This window comes from Myotis brandtii, unplaced genomic scaffold (genome assembly GCF_000412655.1).
Source record: "Myotis brandtii unplaced genomic scaffold, ASM41265v1 scaffold82, whole genome shotgun sequence".
NCBI lineage: Eukaryota > Metazoa > Chordata > Mammalia > Chiroptera > Vespertilionidae > Myotis > Myotis brandtii.
The window spans coordinates 4,555,815-4,574,099 of NW_005371324.1; the positions used below are offsets into that span (position 1 = coordinate 4,555,815).

General features: G+C 37.4%; 2 protein-coding genes across 14 annotated transcripts in view; both read right to left on the reverse strand.

Moving 5' to 3' along the window:
* Positions 1–1,552: 1,552 nt before the first annotated feature.
* On the reverse strand, positions 1,553–5,576 carry BBS10 (Bardet-Biedl syndrome 10). Of its 2 annotated transcripts, none has more exons than XM_014531690.1 (2): positions 4,955–5,576; positions 1,553–4,024 (listed from the first exon to the last, which is right to left on the reverse strand). In XM_014531690.1, exon 2 carries the CDS (start codon positions 4,018–4,020, stop codon positions 2,044–2,046), a length of 1,977 nt encoding a protein of 658 aa, XP_014387176.1. In that variant the 5' UTR covers positions 4,021–4,024; positions 4,955–5,576; the 3' UTR covers positions 1,553–2,043. The 2 variants fall into 2 exon arrangements, with proteins under 2 accessions (XP_014387176.1, XP_005884198.1); XM_005884136.2 differs by lacking the exon at positions 4,955–5,576 and adding an exon at positions 4,412–4,716.
* Positions 5,577–10,622: 5,046 nt separating this feature from the next.
* OSBPL8 (oxysterol binding protein-like 8) overlaps positions 10,623–18,285 on the reverse strand; it is a 160,973-nt gene continuing 153,310 nt past the window's right edge. For all 12 annotated transcript variants that reach the window (XM_005884140.2, XM_014531657.1, XM_005884139.2 and 9 more), the window contains 5 exons: positions 17,351–17,536; positions 16,912–16,999; positions 15,973–16,078; positions 13,922–14,024; positions 10,623–11,035 (listed from right to left, as the gene is read on the reverse strand). In XM_005884140.2, coding sequence (XP_005884202.1) covers positions 10,903–11,035; positions 13,922–14,024; positions 15,973–16,078; positions 16,912–16,999; positions 17,351–17,536 — 616 coding nt within the window. In that variant the 3' untranslated portion in view covers positions 10,623–10,902. The remainder of the gene's footprint in view (positions 11,036–13,921; positions 14,025–15,972; positions 16,079–16,911; positions 17,000–17,350; positions 17,537–18,285) is intronic.

Consider the following 18,285-nt stretch of genomic DNA (forward strand, 5'->3'; position numbering starts at 1 on the left):
ACCCCTTCAGGGTGGGGGTCCCCACTGGGGTGCCTGGCCAGTCTGGGTGAGGGACTGAGGGCTGTTTTTAGGCTGGCCGGCAACTGAAGCTCCCAGCCTCTCCTTTTTTTCTTTTTTTTTTATTCTGGGATTTATTTACCTTCTATAATTGAAACTTTGTTGCCGTCACTGGAGCTAGGAGCCGGCTCCAGCTCCGTGGCCACCGCCAGCTGAAAGCAGGTATCTGGGGTTTGTTTAGCTTCTATAATGGAAACTTTGTTGCTTTCGGAGCTCAGAGCCGGGCCACGTTAGGTGGGGAACCTTGGCTTCCTCCATCACTGGAGCAAGCAAGCCTCCTGCTCGCTTCAGCTGCGTGGCTGCTGGCCGCCATCTTGGTTGGCGGTTAATTTGCATATCATGCTGATTAGCCAATGGGAGGGGTAGCGAAGGTATGGTTAATTACCATGTTTGTCTATTATTAGATAGGATTTATATTTATTGTAAGAGACTATGAGATATTGCATTATAAGATGTTGGAGTATAATTTCTAAATACATTATTAGTCTCCACTTTTTCAAGTTTAACTGTAATTAAATTTTTAAAAGTCAGTTTTCCTAAATTTAATCCCAACCCAAGTAGTGTCACTATCTACCCATTCACCGTTGAGGAAAGGTGCATGAAGGCAGGAATCATATCTACAGTATTTGTTTGCCGGGGTCTATTCAGCACCTGCATATTGTAAGCCTCCTCAAGAATTTGCTGAATTACTACATTGGAAATATGTACTTAGGAGAACAGATTAAAGATAACAGTTTTATTCAACAAACACTTCTGAGTACTTGGTATAAACAGCATTGTCGTGGGTGTTACAGAGAACTAAAAGTAGAAGACACTGTCTTATTCAAGGGTAGATGCACATTACTTGCATTTATAACCCCTTCAAATAAAATAAAAACATTTAAAATTCACACGGGAAATAAGTAATTCTTAAATTATTTGTTACTACTAACGTCTGGCCATGCACTAAGTACAAGAAAAAAACAGCAAAAACATTATTTTTACAAGCTCTTAGGGGCCAGGAAAAAGTTAAAGTATGAATTCATGTCCTTTCTGGAATTAACTTTTAACTACAAAAATGAAAATAAGTTCACAGTGCACAAAGTCCTATTCTGAGTAGCATATCTTCAATGGCGTATGGAGGGTCAGACACTCTCCAGGCTTTCCAATGCAATGGAAATAAACAAGGGACCATATGAAAGTACAAACCAATTTGATTTATGTTTTTTGAGAAAGGAATAGAGATTTTGTACTCATTGCTTTAGAAATCATGAGTAATTATTTTAAATGAAGTAAATAATATATTGTAAACAATTAAAATAGGATGGCACCTGACCGGTTTGGCTCGGTGGATGGAGCGTCGGCCTGCGGACTGGGGGGTCCCGGGTTCGATTCTGGTCAGGGGCGTGTGCCTTGGTTGCGGGCGCATCCCCAGTGGGGAGTGTGCAGGGGGCAGCTGATCGGTGTTTCTCTCTCATCGATGTTTCTGGCTCTCTGTCCCTCTCCCTTCCTCTCTGTGGAAAATCAATGGAATGTATTTTTTAAAAAAATAAAATAAAATAAATAAAAAAATAAAATAGGATGGCATTTGAAGACCTCATCCAAATCTGAGATTAAATGATTCTATGAACTAAATACAAACAGGCGAGGGAACAGAGATGGAGAGTGAAAAGGCGCTCTAATGAAACTCCCTCCCCTAAACACACAGACTGACACAGAGCTGAAACACAGGGACATTAAGAGGTGTCTGTGTGGGGGGAGGAACACACTTAGTCAGGTCTTAGCTTCCCTCAGCCAGGAGGCTTTATCCTCAGAATTGTTCCGTAACAATCTAATATTTGTGTCTGAATGTCTGCTGGCCTCTTAGTGTACTTCCTCGAAAGACTTTTTAAATCATGCTGTTTTCCTACCTAGACTGAACTGACTTGAGAATCAATAGTCATATGCCTGCTTTGCTTTTTGGCTTGAGTTGGATTATAACTGTTTTTTAATAAAGACTTTCCGACTTCATAGCTCTTCTTCTGACTCTTGATCATAAATTTCCTGAGGCTGTCTCTTAATACTGATTACCAAATCAATGGCTAAAATTTTTGCCAAACACTGAAGAACTGAAGTTAGTAACTGGTATTTACCAGATACTGATTCCAAACCTGTCTGACTGCTTCCCATGGGTTGGTTGGTTTGCAGTGCTTGGAGAGCTCTTACATATACTTGTGGAAAGCTCTGATTTCCTTTCTTAGATTTATACAGGATTCTGGGAATGCCTAAAAGTGCATTAGCTATTATCATACCAACCATGGTTGCTTCAGATTGCTGGCATTTTTTGACATAGTTGAGAAGATAGTAATGTAACAAGATCTCAAAATTACCACCCACTGGCAAAACACAACCTGCTGGTATAGATGAAAAAGAGTAGCTCTGGGAAGCACCCATCTCCAGTGGCTTACACCTCACTGGTAACATACGACCCTTTCCAGCCATTTTCGTGATCGATAAATTTTCATAAGAAGCTTCTACTCTAGTGTTTTCTGCTGTTGACTCAGTAGTAGGATCACTCTCAATAAACAAATCACGATCATCAATTATCCTGGTTTTGTTTGCAGATAAACATCTCCGTGTTTCATCTGTCTGGTGTGTATCTGCTGGTATCACTTTTGGTGTTGAACAAGAAATACATGTTTCTAATCCTACACTTGGAACTACCAAATTTGAATGTACTTTTAAATATGTGTGAGTTTTTGCCAGTTCACCTTCGTTCTTTTCAACTGTGCCCTGAGGTGGCCTTTGTATTGAGCCACTAACAATTTCTGGCAACTGATTACTTTCCCTACTCTTATAAGTAAGAGGACTTGATGTATAATTTTGGCCACTGGTTTGTGTCGTGTAACTCAGATCAAGGTCTTTAAATAACTGCCGAAGCATTTTAAACGCTCCATGTAAAGCACCCTCATGTTGTTCAACAAGACCCTGCACTGGTGCACAAAGAACCATACAGTGTGGTATAAATGAACATGTGCTAATCAAGCCAAGATGAACATACCTTTTGGATCTAAGGATAAGGGGCTTACAAAATTTCACCAAAGCAGTGCTGGAGATTTCATACTGCGAAGAGGCTTGTGGCAGTACAAAGGGAGAAAGACCAATGATCCTTTGAATAAGAGAAATTTCTTCCGATGATAAACATTCCACCACTGATATGCCATTCAACCCTGCATAATAAATAACTAAGTCTGGTTGTTTCACACTAGATAGGAGCAATTTTACATTTTGACTCTGTAAGCTTTTCATGATTGCTTTTGTCCTTTCCATAATCCAAAATTGAGAGGTCTGAAACTGTGCCTCTGAATTTAGAATGAACTCTGATCCAGAGGTTGAGAAGAGAGGCTGAATGGTTTCCGTTACGAACGCTATTCTTATGTCACCATCTGCTGGACAGTACACAGAAAAGTCTCTGTGAAGTACAAGCCCAGCCACGATCCTGGAATCTGAAACAGGAAGGCCAGTGACACCAATGTTCAGCTCTACGAAACAGTCATCCACTAACTCAGATACCTCTTCACACCCACTTTCACAAGCCATACACTGGAAAAAGTAGTCGCACATCAACTGTGAAATAAAGCTGTGATTATTTCTTCCCACTCTTCCACCAAAGTATGCTTCTAAGAGCAACTGGAAAGAGCTCCTACACAGCCTCCTCCCTTTAGTGGAGGAAGAAAAGATGGACAGAAAGTGTCTACTCAAATATTGGTCCACAACACGGTCTAATACTTGTGTCTGAAACGTTAGAAGAGCTTGGGAAATAAATTTCCACCGACAACAAGTTTTCCAATGCCTTCCGTGAGTGTGAATATGTTTGGAAATCAAAGAATCTTTTTCTTTGTCTGTGGCTGCGTGAAGTCCTCTGAGCAAATGGCAAAGAAAGATAATGAATGTCTTAGCACCGTCTCCTGTTTTTCTTAGATGGCTGGAAACACACGCCACCATCACCCTGCACAAAAAAAAGAAATAAAGCAACTCAGATTTTCAGTGGCTGCCTTCCTACATCTAGACCAAATTGAAACCACGTTTTCACAGCTGTCGGCATAAAATGAGGATGCTGTCCCTCTGCTATGCCCTTAGGTTTAGTTTTTCCTTCTCCAAGTTACTGGGAGTCCTAGAGCCTGGGGTCGGCTGCGGCGGGAGTGAGAAACGTTAGGAGCTGGTGAGATCTGGTGTCAGTGCGGTGTTCGCCGGGGCAGCGCTCCAGCCCTGCGCACACATGGCCTCACCCAAAGGTAGTTTTTTCCAGCAGCACAGCCGCAGGGGCACGGAGCTCCGGGAGGCGGCCTGGGCGACCGCTCAGAGGGCGCTCCGGGCGGACGGGGGACGCGGGTACCTGGCCAGGGGATGCTCTAGGTGAAGCGCCGCCAGGAGGCGGCCTCCGTCCCGGCTGAGCAGCACGTCGCCGGTGGGCTTCGTGCACAGGACCTGCCGGCCCTCGGGCCCCACGCAGCCGCTCACGATGGTTTCCAGCGCCTGCGCGACCTGCAACGCCGCCTGCACAGACCCTTCGGCAGCCATAGCCCTGCGGGTCGTGGTCGGGCTGTTGGCAGAAGCCCCCGGGCAGCCTGGAGGGGGCGGGGCGCGGCATGGCAGGAAGCGGAAAGGGCGGGGAGGACGCCGGAAAGCGAGGCGAAGAGACGGCCCCTCGGCCCCTCCGCCCGCTCATCAGACGGCTGCGCGGCGGTCCAGTAGCCCGCGATGATCAGGAAGCGTGTGGCCTTCCCGGGGCTGCCCAGCCCCGAACCCGCGATCCCTTCCCCTTCCCCAGGGCGCTGGGTGGGTGCCCCCCTCCCCGGTTCCCGCCGCCGCCCGTCTCCCGTGTCCTTGCTCCCGCCGTCGGCGCGGCAGTGGAGCCCCTGGGAGGGAGGGGACGGACGCGGCGGGGCCGGCTCGGCTCGTTCCAAGGTCCTCGTGGTTTCGCAGCAAAACCTCTGCCCTGGACCCACATCCGCCAGCTGCTCTCCTTCCGTTCACGAAAGCGATTTGGGGTTGCAGGATAGAGGGCGGGGGCCTGGGTAGGGTCACCAGCTGCAGGCTCTCTGCTTTGCGCAGGGCTCCTTCCCGCACTTCCTGGACTCGGGCATCACTGTGACCTGCCCGCCACCGTAATTTTGTTGAACGTTAGCAGAAGTGACGTGAATACTTGGCCACATTGGTTAGTGGTCAGTGGGATGCTTTAAACACAGTGCTCTAACATTACTGGGTACAGTCCAGCGGCAGGAAAGGAAAAGTGTTAGGCAGAGGAACATACTGTTTTACGTATTAAGACACTCAAAGATGAAGTGGTCAAGAGCATGGGCTTAAGGTTTAGATCTGGGATTTGCTCTGCCATTCATCTGCCAGCAAGTATTTCTGCCTCCAAAATCTCTCAGATTTACACAAATGGAGAGAATAGGATGTATATGAAAAATCTCAAGGTTTTGAGGAGGGTGACAGTGTTTACAGAGTGCCTTTTTGCATGGTGCCAGCATATTCTAGGCACTCAACAGTCTATAAGAGCTCACCCACCAAGTTGCTGTGACATGTCACCTGTATGGGCTTACTATCTACAAGAAAGGGATATTCTGTAAGGTGCAGAAGAATCGATTAGGGTAATAGCATAACAGGACATCCCAGAGTGTGGCCAATTATTAGTAAGAAAAGCATCTTGTAGATTTTTTTCATTGAGGTTGAACAGTGAGGGGCTGTTTTCCTTGCTCCTTACTCCTGTGTTCTAAAAGCTATAAGCCCTTCCCTCCCTTCCCCCAATTAACAAGACAGAACCAACTGACTATTAGCCAGAAGCCACTGGACCCTGAGGAGAGAGCAAGAAGGGGAGGGCAAGAGGATGAGGAAAACCAGAGAAGAGTCATTTCTTGGAACTTATCTGATATCATTATAGACATAAAAGTGATTTAAGAGGAAAAACCTTTTTCATATGGGTTTTGTGTGTATGCTTCTTTAATAGTAAGTTGTGTTGTTGTTTTTTCTGGTTCTACCCATCGCAAAGGGGTTACATTACTCAATAAAGATTAGAGCAGAGGATTATTCCAAACATTTAAAAGTGGTGCAGAGTTCTCTTTAAGTGCAGTGAAAAAGCAATGGACGCTGCAGTTAGACTTGGATCCAAACTTGTGCTTGTTATTACCCTTACTCTATGAAGCTTTTGGAATCATTTAACTTCTCTGAGCCTCAGATTCTTCCTTTATAAAATCGGGTTAACTTCCACTTACCTTAAGGTTATTATGAGTAGTCGAAGAGAAATGAATATAAAGTACCAAGTAAAGCAAGCATTAAGGATTCTGTTAAATCCCTTCCAAACCCTGCACCATCCTTCACAACTATACCCATTAAAATTTTTAATTAAAAAATTAGGACTAGTAATTTAATGTGTTATATTCAAAGTCATTTGATCACAATTTGCTTTTTTAAAATTTTATTTAGAATGCCTACTTGTAGAAGTTAGCATAATTTTACAGATCATTAGAAAAATTCAATTCTTTGTCTCTGCACACATAATAGGTTAGGAATAATAGATTAGAAATGTAATACATTACAAAACAGTAGCCTATGACTATCTGTACATTTACGATGCACCTCAAGGAAAAGAATTTGACAGTGTGCTGTACTTACACTGCAGATAACATACTTTTATTCTGTTATACAAACTGACCAGTGGTAGTGTGAATTTATAAGTGGCCATCAATCAGAATATTTAACTTAGATGTATATTTAGCATGCTAAAAAGTGAAAAAATTTTCAACTGACATTCTGTGGCTCATCAGTTCAAATGTCTTGTGGCATTTTTCTTTAAATAAATTTCAACATTATAATACTAAAATAATTTTACATGATAAATGCAGAAAGATAAAATTTTCTGAATTTTTTAGAAAGTATATTCACATTCATTTTGTCATGGGGTTCTTGTGGCTCTTCTAACTATGTAAATCATATTAAGGAGATACTGGTCCTATACAATTTTAATAGTCTGTCTTCAAATAAAAACTGTAACAAAACAAGCTATATTAAGAGTAACAAAAAGTAAATTAAATATACTAAATTCACACTATAGGTAAACAAAATGAAACCAAATTACATAATAGCGGCAGATTATATATTTTTAAAGAATCTCTTTTTCCATGTAATCAGAAGTTGAAATGTAAACTTAGTGATTTGTGTGGGGTCCCCTCCCACCATCGGTTCAAATTGGAAAATTTGGTATAAATGCTAATTTTAATATTTTAGTTCTGTACATTTAGCATAATTCAAAATAATCTAGAGCATCATATATGGCTCAACAGCAATGTCATTATCAACTTATGTCAAACAAACCCCAAAAATATATTCACTGCTCACTAGAAATGCTAAACACTAGGAAAATGGAATTTTATACATTTATTTTCTTAAATATTTGACTAAGATATTCTTCAAAAAGTTAAAACTGCCTTTCACAGAATTTTGTGTATTTATGGCACAAGTTGACACCCAAAACAGTGTGAATTCCATCAGAAAGGCACTGTTTACAATACTCAGAATAATCTCACAAGTCTACTTCAATGATGTTGAGAGTGAATATATTTGAAATAGGTAAATAGACAAACCCTTATAAAAGTACAGCATTACCATTGAAATATACTTAGCTATATAAAAGGAAATAAGGTGACAAAGAGAAATGACCCTTTATGACACGTAAGCCTATAAACACTTTGAATCATATTATATAGTTCTGTAACACAAAATGAGTAAAAGTATTTTCTTAAAGGCACAAAAGCGTGAATACTACTAAATGAGGGTTGTATTTTACAAGGCCAACTTTTTCAATGGAATGGTGACAAAATTTACACTTATAAATGATACAAAAAGTACTGACATGAAATACAGTAAATATCTATTGCTGAAACTTACTTATTTCACATGCCCTGTTTATTGTCTTTTCCTGGGCCAGTTACCCCTCATTAAATGGTGAATAACTGAAAGTATAATACACTTAACAACCAAAATAGAAATGCACATGTCAATTATTACCTTAATTTTCATGTGAAAAAATAAAATTTTTGATCAAATGAAAATAAACAGGATATAAGATCTTAAATCCTAGAAATCATTATAAAGTTCTCAGACAACTGAGAACTGTAAATCACAATTTTTATGAATCCATGTGTGAAGGAAGAGTAATTCCAGGTAGAGAACATTCAAAGTCAGTAACATATATGGCTAACTACAAAGTTAATTTTGTGTTTTAAAAGATTCACACACTAAACCTGGTATAAGCACTGATCTAAAACTAAGCCACCAATTCCTGAGTTTTGTGTTCAGTTTGCAGAAAGGAACTCATACAACTAAAAGCATAAGAAGACCTTTGGATTAGATATATGCTTTTAGTGTATAAGGAACAGTCATAAGTAACCCTGCTTTCTCATGAAATAGTTTTTGACTCGTTGGGTAATCAGAACCCATAACATCTGCCCTAAAGGAAAATAATAAAGTAAATAAATACGTTTCCAGTCTTAGAAGATACCTATACAAATAAACACTATTTAGACCAAATGTAAATAACCCACAAGCAGCTAAGACTAAAACCCCAAAAGGGGGTTACCAACAAAAATGTTAAGTTTTCAGGGTTTAATGATGAAATGACTTTGTGATCAGCCAATTAAGTTATATGTAATATAAATTAATACTAATTTAAACCATAAAAAAGATCAAATTGTACAATATTTACAAAATATATATCAGTGAATAGGCAGTTGAGCATAACATTGGTAACAGAGTACAAAAATGGTATCAACAAGAATGAAATACAAGCAAAAATCCCCCACTTGTTCTAGTGTAATCACATTATACCTATACTTATACTAGGTATAGGTACATCTTATTTATGTTTTAATCAATTTAAACTATGTTTCACATGCACATATGGAATACATTTTTTTGCCAAAAATACACAGGAAATGGCTCTTCATAAAACTTTAGAATATTTAAGATAGCTATAATGGTTAGGGGGAGGGGGAAAGCAGGCTCCTTTTATCATTTTCAATTTTCATAATTTAGCAACCATTCTTTGATTTTATATTTATCATGGCAATAAACAGCTGATTGTAATTTTACTAGTGTCTAACAGTCTCTTCTTAGTCAAAGGCAAATGTAGCCAGAGCAATTATTCTGTCTTTATTTTCAAAATTGATATTTTCAGGTTTCTAACATATATCTTAGTACACGTTCCTACACTTAATTTACATTTGTAAAAATGGCTTTTGAGGACTACATTTATGTAAAAAACATAAAGTAAAAATATTAACCTGAAAAGAAAAGTAGGAAAAGTTTGAGCCTGAACAAAAGGAATCTTGAAGAATTATGGTTTTGTAACAGAATGAAGTTACTAAGAACCAAGGAGAATAAAAAATTAAACTTCAGAACTTGATGCTCTTCTTAGATGCTCAACTTATTGCACATTTTAAAGAAACTAATTTTATTGTACATATAAATGCCACCATACAAAGCATCTTTCTTTTATTCGGCTTTTAAAATAAAATGTTGGTTATAATTTCTCCTATTTATTCACTGAGCACACTACAGTCTAAATGAAAGCTAAAATAAGTTCTTCATAATGAAAAAAACATGAATTTTCAGCATTTCATATGCCTTATAATTACAATTTTCAACCAGTGTACTGTGGCAGGCACACTGGTGTACCACAGAATTTTTTTTTCTGCAAGAATTTTTAAAACATGCAATATCTGACTATTTGGTCAGGGGCACTGATCTTTTTTTCCTTAGATTGTCAAATAAAAAATGACAACAGCCAGTACAACAGCTGTCCAGTGTAAATGAATCAAAATTATATCTATTTTTTGTCAGATCAGCACAATATTTATTTTTTGGTGTGCTACAGAATTGTAGTAGTTAGTTTATGGGTGCCATAAGATGAAAAAGGCTGAAAATCGCTGCCATATAAACATCTCTAGAATTTGGCCTGTGTTATCAGATTGAATTAAAAAAACAAAAATAAGAAAAAAGGACAGCAACCAATTTTGACCACACTTTTATCAGCAAGTGCTTAAGGTAGTATTAGATAGATGTAAGAAAGATATAATCAACAGATCCAAGTAGCTGTATACCTTTTTTTTATATTGACATACACCTGTGTACATTTGTACCTTTATAAATATTAAATTCGAGGGGGCAAAAAAAATAATCTTGTGTAAACTTTAAAAAAAGCAAGTTGCCACCTTGTGTCTCTCAATATATCAATTTTGACCACTTTTTCTTGTTTTATCTAAGAAGACTATTGAGCTAGGTGCTTGGGAATGATTTTTTAAAATTTATTTTTATTTTGGGAAATGATTTTTTTAAACACTAGAGTGTATTGAACTATTTATAATATGTTTATTATCCCATCATTTCCTATTTTGTAATTCCTTACTGATAAAAGTTTGTGCCTGTTATGAAGAAAAGAGTTAATACACATATTTATAATATTGATAACATTTTTGTTATGACCATTAGTGCTATATCTCAGAACATACTATAGAATACAAAGACTATCAGGTATACATAAGACACAGTTGTGTATACATGTGGATTTATTATACTCACATGTAAACACATTCTCACAAAAACTAGAAATGTTCTGGCACGTAACACATAGCTCACTTTAATAACCAAACAGAATAGCTCTTGTTTCAGGTTAAAGATAAAAGGTATGAAAGATCAACACCTCTGCATTTATCTCTAAGGTTTTGTTTCAGAAATATAGTGATGTTTTAATAAAACTGAACCAACTTGAACATTGATCCCAGGCCGAATCTGATCATTCCAGTTCATTGAATAGTTTACTGTAAAGAACTATTTAAACATGAAGTTTATTACAACTTGAAGCAAAATCAGGAGGAAAATGATGAAGTAGTCTTTTTGTTGCAAAAAATAATCCGTGGTAGGTGCGCTTGAAACTAAATGATTTCGAAGAGCCGTAATATTTCTACAAAAATAAGCAACAGTAAATTTTTAAATTATTTGTGAAAAATGTTAGCACAGAACTCATAATTTCATATATGGCCACAGAGCACTTAATTACAGTAACAAAAGTAACTATCTCAATCACTGCTGCCTGAACAAGGAGCTGATTATGCTATGTGGAGCTATTATTAGGTCTTGTCTAAATCTATATTCCACATTGTACCAAATATATTACTTAATGCTGTGCATCAAACATAATTATTAGTTTGATGATGTAGAAATATATCACCTTCTCTGTTATTACAGTGGCTTTAAAACAAAAACTTTGCGTCTTAGTTGGCCCACCAAGGTTCTTTATCTTTACTTTCGGAAGACAGAGGTGGAATTGAAGAAAAATCCTAAATTACCCTGAAAAAAATAATGCAACAGATTTCATGACGTTCATAACTTAGAGAATGCTCTATGGACATTTCATATGCAAATAAAAATAAACTGTCAATTTAGTTATGAAGTGAGTTTAAAATATCCTCATGCCACCCTAACTGCTTTTGGCTAAAAAGAGCTGATTAGTGAAGACCTTTTCTTTTTCTGACTTCTTCTATTAAAGTGTCTTACCACTATAGAGAAAGAAAAGGAGGCAAAACAAAAAAGTAGACTCAATTTATAAATATAATTAAATTAGAAAATGTGAGCACATTATGTTAGGGTCAATGATACCAAGATGCAGAAAACAGGCTCTCTGCTCTAGAGGAGCTCATGGTCCAGCAGGGATAAACAGACACATACAAAAGCTTCAATTTTTATCGAAGCATACGTTTATTTTGATAGAGTCATGCTCCAAAGGAATATGTAGAGAGAGCTAAACAAGCTGAGTGGAGGCATTAATAACCCTACAGGGGAAGGTAAGTGATGAGACATGTTACAAAAAGGGTGGCATTTGAGTTATATTCTGAAGGATAAACAGGGATTTTTTGATGGCCAGGGTGGGAGGAAGGGCCATCTAAGAAGTGGGTTCAGTGTGGGCAAAAATCCAAAGATGCGAGAGAAGAGTATAGTCTGAAGATGTGAGGAGATTCATAGGACTTAAGTATGGGATAGGTGTAGCGCAAGCATGTCAAACTCAAGGCCCACAACAAAAGTTTTTGCGGCCCAGCCAATATAACGGTATGTAAGAAACGTTTTAATAAAAATTTCGTAATTTAATTTTTACAATATCCTGTTACACATAATTATTAAAAATGAACTACAACGTTCACTAATGACTGATCACTATATCATAGGACTTAAGTATGGGATAGGTGTAGCGCAAGCATGTCAAACTCAAGGCCCACAACAAAAGTTTTTGCGGCCCAGCCAATATAACGGTATGTAAGAAACGTTTTAATAAAAATTTCGTAATTTAATTTTTACAATATCCTGTTACACATAATTATTAAAAATGAACTACAACGTTCACTAATGACTGATCACTATAATTGTATAATTGTGTTTTCCCTTACTCGCCTTATGCACAGGCACACCATTTCTCTCCACTAATACCAGCAGCGAATATTTTAGCAGCTAATGGCCAAGTCATTGATCTTGGACTGACTTGTTCAGTGTGCGTAACAGGAAATATTTCGCTTTCAGAGAACAAGAAAAATAGGTTTATTTGCGTTACGCTTATTAATTTGTGCAGTTATTCAGTGTCTGGTAAATTAATGCTCAAGAAAAAATATTAATTTTTATTAAAATGTTCTATTATTTTATGCTAACAATTACTCATTTATTTCAGCCCTTGTATTCAGCAAGTCTCTATCAAAATAAACCTAAGCTTCGATAAAAATTGAAGCTTTTGTTTTTTTGTGGCCCACATAAACTTAAACCTTGTTTATTTGGCCTGTGTTAGCCTTTGAGTTTGACATGCTTGGTGTAGGGCAGTGGTCGGCAGACTGCGACTTGGCAAACTACAGCTCGCGAGCCACATGCGGCTCTTTGGCCCCTTGAGTGTGGCTCTTCCACAAAATACCGACCTCTGTGCATGGGCCACGAAGTTTCACTCGCACTGTATGTGCGCGCCCGCACGTGGTATTTTGTGGAAGAGCCAGACTCAAGGGGCCAAAGAGCCGCATGTGGCTCGTGAGCTGCAGTTTGCCGACCACGGGGTAGGGGAATGGCAGGAGATGAGGCTGTGGATGAAAATAGCAGCTAAATATGAGTTATAAGATCACTATGAAAAGAGAAAATATCTTTGAAAAAAATCTTCCAGAACATCTAGTGCTAAGTACTGAATATACAAAAGCAGGTTGGCTAGTATTAAAAAAAATTAACATCTGATACAGCAATGGGAGACAATTGATCTGAACTCATGCTAGCTTTAGCAAGGCGCAGTGTAAGTTCCTTTTCCCTCCAAGGAACCTGTGTAGGTGTTAATGACTTTTAGTTGCTGGATCTGGGAGGTGTGTGGGGAAAAGGTCTGGGACTGCCAGTGGGGCACATGAAGGTCTCAGGGTAGTGGCTCTTTATCCACATGTGAAAGTATTTCAATATTTCAACTGGTGCATTGCAATTAAATATTAGCCATGAACAAAGGAGACTGCAGAAGCCTTTGTTAATGGCCTTTCTCAGAAATCACCCACTTCCACATCCAGGTCAGCTGCATTCTTAGTATGCTACAGCAATAAGATCAAGAGATTCCAATTTCACACTCAGAGATGAGAAAAAGCAATCTCAACATCTCCCCCAATATTTTAGTGCTGAAAGATTTTCATGCATTTCAGTCATCAGGTGACAGAAGCCAAGGCTCTATTTTAGTTTAGTAAAGATATTAAAAATGTAAATGATTTGCAAAATATTGGCCTATGATTTCCTATGTAACAGGATTCTAAACTACACCTCTGGACTCAAATGAATAGTCAGCATGTATTACCTTTTAATTTCTTCCTGTGCTTGTTTTATGGATTCAATGGAATTCTGAATGTCTCCCAAGTCTATTCCTTTCTTTCTTCTTGTACTTGGTTTTACTGGTTGAGCTAAAAGGATATTTAGAATAAACATGGTGAAAATAGTGAACATATTTAATTATAAACAATCTACATTGTAGCTTAATGATTCTCATATAATAAAAATTTTCCCAGGCACCATTTTTATGGTTTAGAGATTAACATAATAATACAAATACTCTACATTTTTGAAGTTTTAATCATATCATTCCAAAACTAGAACACTACAGATATATTTAAAGTAACCACAAAGTAGTAGTTTTGGATGGTATCAGTTTTATTTTTTAACTAATTAAAACAGACAAAAATAGCTCAATAAATACATATATTAACTTGGGAAGATATTACTCTCTTCTATCTCTTTGCCCATTTGCCTTCATCTGAGGAAGTCAGCTTTTTGAGCCCCTTTTTCAATTTTATATTAGTTGTTAATGTTATCTTTATTCCCCTAGTCACCCAGACTTTAAACTTTTTCAATTGGTTTTGATACTTCTATACACTTTTATTATCAACGAGCAAACTGTACTGGTGTTTTGTTTTTTTTCTAATTCCCCGAATGTATCTATTCCTTCCTTTCCATTTTTGTTCAGATCTTAGCCTCTCTCCAGGTCTCAGCTTTCTCATTTGTAAAATGGGTATAATTAACACCCAAATTTCATAGTAGTAATGTGTGTTTAACATCCAGTTTGGTACACTTTAAGTACTCAATAAATGACAGCTGATACATTATAGGTAATATAGTGGAGGGATAAGAGAAGAGAGTAAATTAAGGAGCCAAAATATCTGCTTATATAACATATATATTGTCTTATGGGATGATATATGTCCTTGGGCAGATTAACCTGTATCTTAGTTTCCTTTTCTCAAAATGGGAGCAACAGTGTATCAAACACTCCCTCTAGCACATGGGTACCATGCAATTCCTGCTTTTAAACCTTTATTCAGTCTATTCCTCGTTATTCCAGTAGCTTGTTCCCTACCTGCAGTTCTCAAGCTTATATTATAATTCATTATAAATTCATCAGAGTTCCTCTAAGAACATTTCCCCAAACTGAATTCAGCTACCTTTCAACTCTTAACTATTTTTCTTCTACTACTTTCCTGGTATTTATCATTTATTCACCTCAAGTGTTAACCTCTATAAAAATGAGCTCCCCAGTTTAGTGTGAGATTAAAGACTATGCCTTTAAAAAACCTGTTCTCGCCCTAGCTGGTTTGGCTCAATGGATAGAGCGTCAGCCTGCGGACTGAAGGGTCCCAGGTTCGATTCCGGCCAAGGGCACATGCCTGGGTTGCAGGCTCGATCCCCAGTAGGGGGCGTGCAGGAGGCAGCCAATCAATGATTCTCTCTCATCATTGATGTTTCTATCTCTCTCCCTCTCCCTTCCTCTCTGAAATCAATAAAAATATATATTAAAAAAAATCACAAAAAAACAAAAAAACCTGTTCTCATAGTGTCTCAGACATTACTTTAATCCTTTCTTGATTATAGCTCTGTGTAGTTCAACACAGTTTACACATCTGATTTGAACAAGAATGGCACACTAGTTAATTTAGCCCATAATTTTAGTATAGCTATATATTTACTTGACTTCTATAACTACAACAATTTATTTAGAGAATGAAAAACTTTTTAAAGCTCAAAAATGCTTCCTGAATTGAATCTAGGAAGCCATCAACAATTTTTCAGAAGCTTAACCAGGCATAAGAGCAACACTACAGTGTGGTTCTTGATTTGCACGCTTCCCCCCTTTTCCATACCCCATGCCTTTACCTGTGGCCTGGTCTTAAAATTTATCTATAATCTAAAATAGGGATTAAAAACATTTTTTTGGCACACCATTCCTGCCCCCACCAAAACTTTTACATATCTTCTTAAATTAACATAAAAAATTTTCATCTATCAAACATAGTATAGTAATATCTTTTTTTAAAAATTAGATTCCGATAGTGAATAGTCTGCAATAAATATTTTTACCTTCACTTCCAGATGAGTCCTGGATATCAGGTTCTGGAGATGAATAGCCTTTTGCCACTTTCTTCTGTTGTCTGGTTGGCTTATGTTTCATTTTCGGGACACTAACCTGAAAACAAACATGCTATTATGTGAATTTGCATTGAATTTTAAAGACCAATGTACAACTGTTGAAACTATCTGTTCAATGGCACAATACTTAGACATAAAAACAAAGGTGATATAGTCTAATTAAAACTTAACAAATTATTTTATTTACTTTTTTAATCCTCAAGCAAGGATATGTTTATTGATTTTAGAGAGGAGAGAGAGAGAGAGAGAGAGAGAGAGGTATTAATGTGAGAGAGAAACATCAATTGGTTGCCTGCTTCCTGTACACACCCTTACTGGGGATTGAACCCACAACTTTGTGGTGTAGGGACAATGCTCCAACCAACTGAGCTACCTGGCCAAGGGCTATTTTATTTCATTTTAATAGAAAATATTAATTTGGCACAAATATCAAAAAGCATAAAAGATATACAACGAAGAGTTCCTCTCCCACTCCTGATCCCTATACATTCAGTCTTCTCCCCCCACCCCCCCAAATAGATAGTCACTGCTATTTGTATATCCTTTAAGAGACATTTTAATACAAACACAAATATAAATATAGATCCACCACTTTTCTAACTGCACCAGTTAGTACCTCTAGTTGAATGTTAAATAATAGTGTTCTTTTAAATCATACTTATCTTGTTCCCAAAATTATAAACATTTCCACTGAATGATGTGTTTCCAATAAAATTATTTACTAATAGTATCTGATTAATGTAGAAAGCATCTTATAATAAATGATATCATTCTGAAACTAAATTTTAAATGGTGGTGGTCAAAGAACCTAGTAAGGATTTAAAACATTTTTTATGCCTAGCAGATCTAGATACTTTTTTTATTACATACCATTGGAGTGCGATGTTTCACTTTGGTCTGGATAACACCATCTTTTTCGAACTGTATCATATCATTAAGTGGGTCCCATGGTCGAGTACTACATAGGCAATAAAAACACCATTTGTTTAATGATTAAATAAAACACTTAACATTTTCAAAGTTTAGATTAGATTTTCTTTAGTAATTATAAACCTAGCAGTAAAATTAAGATATGTCATATCTAATTTTCTGATCCTCAGCTTATTTTATAGACTAACAATTATCATGGATTCAAATTTATAATAAATGGAATAAGTTTAAATCTCACATTAATTTACACACACACTCACACACATTATACATATATATACACACACACACACACACACACACACATATATATGGCTTAATAAAAAACTAACAAAAATTCTAGAAATAAAGGCAACAAATTATGCTGATAATTACTTACTCTGCAAACTTGTAATGCCATTCTCCTGTGAGTGGCTCAAGTTCAAATAACTTGCAAGTCCACTCTTCATTTTTTGTTTTCCGATCTCTGGCAGATTGTCTTTGAGCTTCCTCTAAAACATACTTCTCTTGAGTAGCTTCTGTTTGGTCTTTTGCATTTATGGCTCGAGTTACTTGCTGCCAAAGTCTAATACATGTACAAAAATAGTATAAAAACCAACAGAAAATCAAATCTACATTGAACAGGTTTAAATCCCCTTTAAAGAAAATGATACCCCTGTGTGTTTTTGTCTTTGACAAAGCTTATACTGAGATGCTTAGAAATGAGTGCAGATATAAAAAATGGTCCTTGAGTAGAGCATCAGTGGAAAATAATTTTTTTTCTTGGCAATAGAAATTTATTAACATGGACTCTTTTTTAAAAATATATTTTTATTGATTTCAGAGAGGAAGGGAGAGAGATAGAAACATCAGTGATGACAGATAATCATTGATCAGCTGCCTCCGGCACGACCCCCACTGGGGATCGAGCCCACAATCCAGGCATGTGCCCTTGGCCGGAATTGAACCTAGGACAGTGATGGCGAACCTTTTGAGCTCTGCGTGTCAGCATTTTGAAAAACCCTAACTTAACTCTGGTGCCGTGTCACATATAGAAATTTTTTGATATTTGCAACCATAGTAAAACAAAGATTTATATTTTTGATATTTATTTTATATATTTAAATGCCATTTAACAAAGAAAAATCAACCAAAAAAATAAGTTCACGTGTCACCTCTGACACGCGTCATAGGTTTGCCATCACTGACCTAGGACCTTTCACTCCACAGGCCCGACGCAGCCAAACCATCTAGGACTGGACTCTTAAACATATGGCAATGAATGGTACTGACCCAAGATGAGAGGAATGTGGGAATGGGCCCAAGTATTTTTAT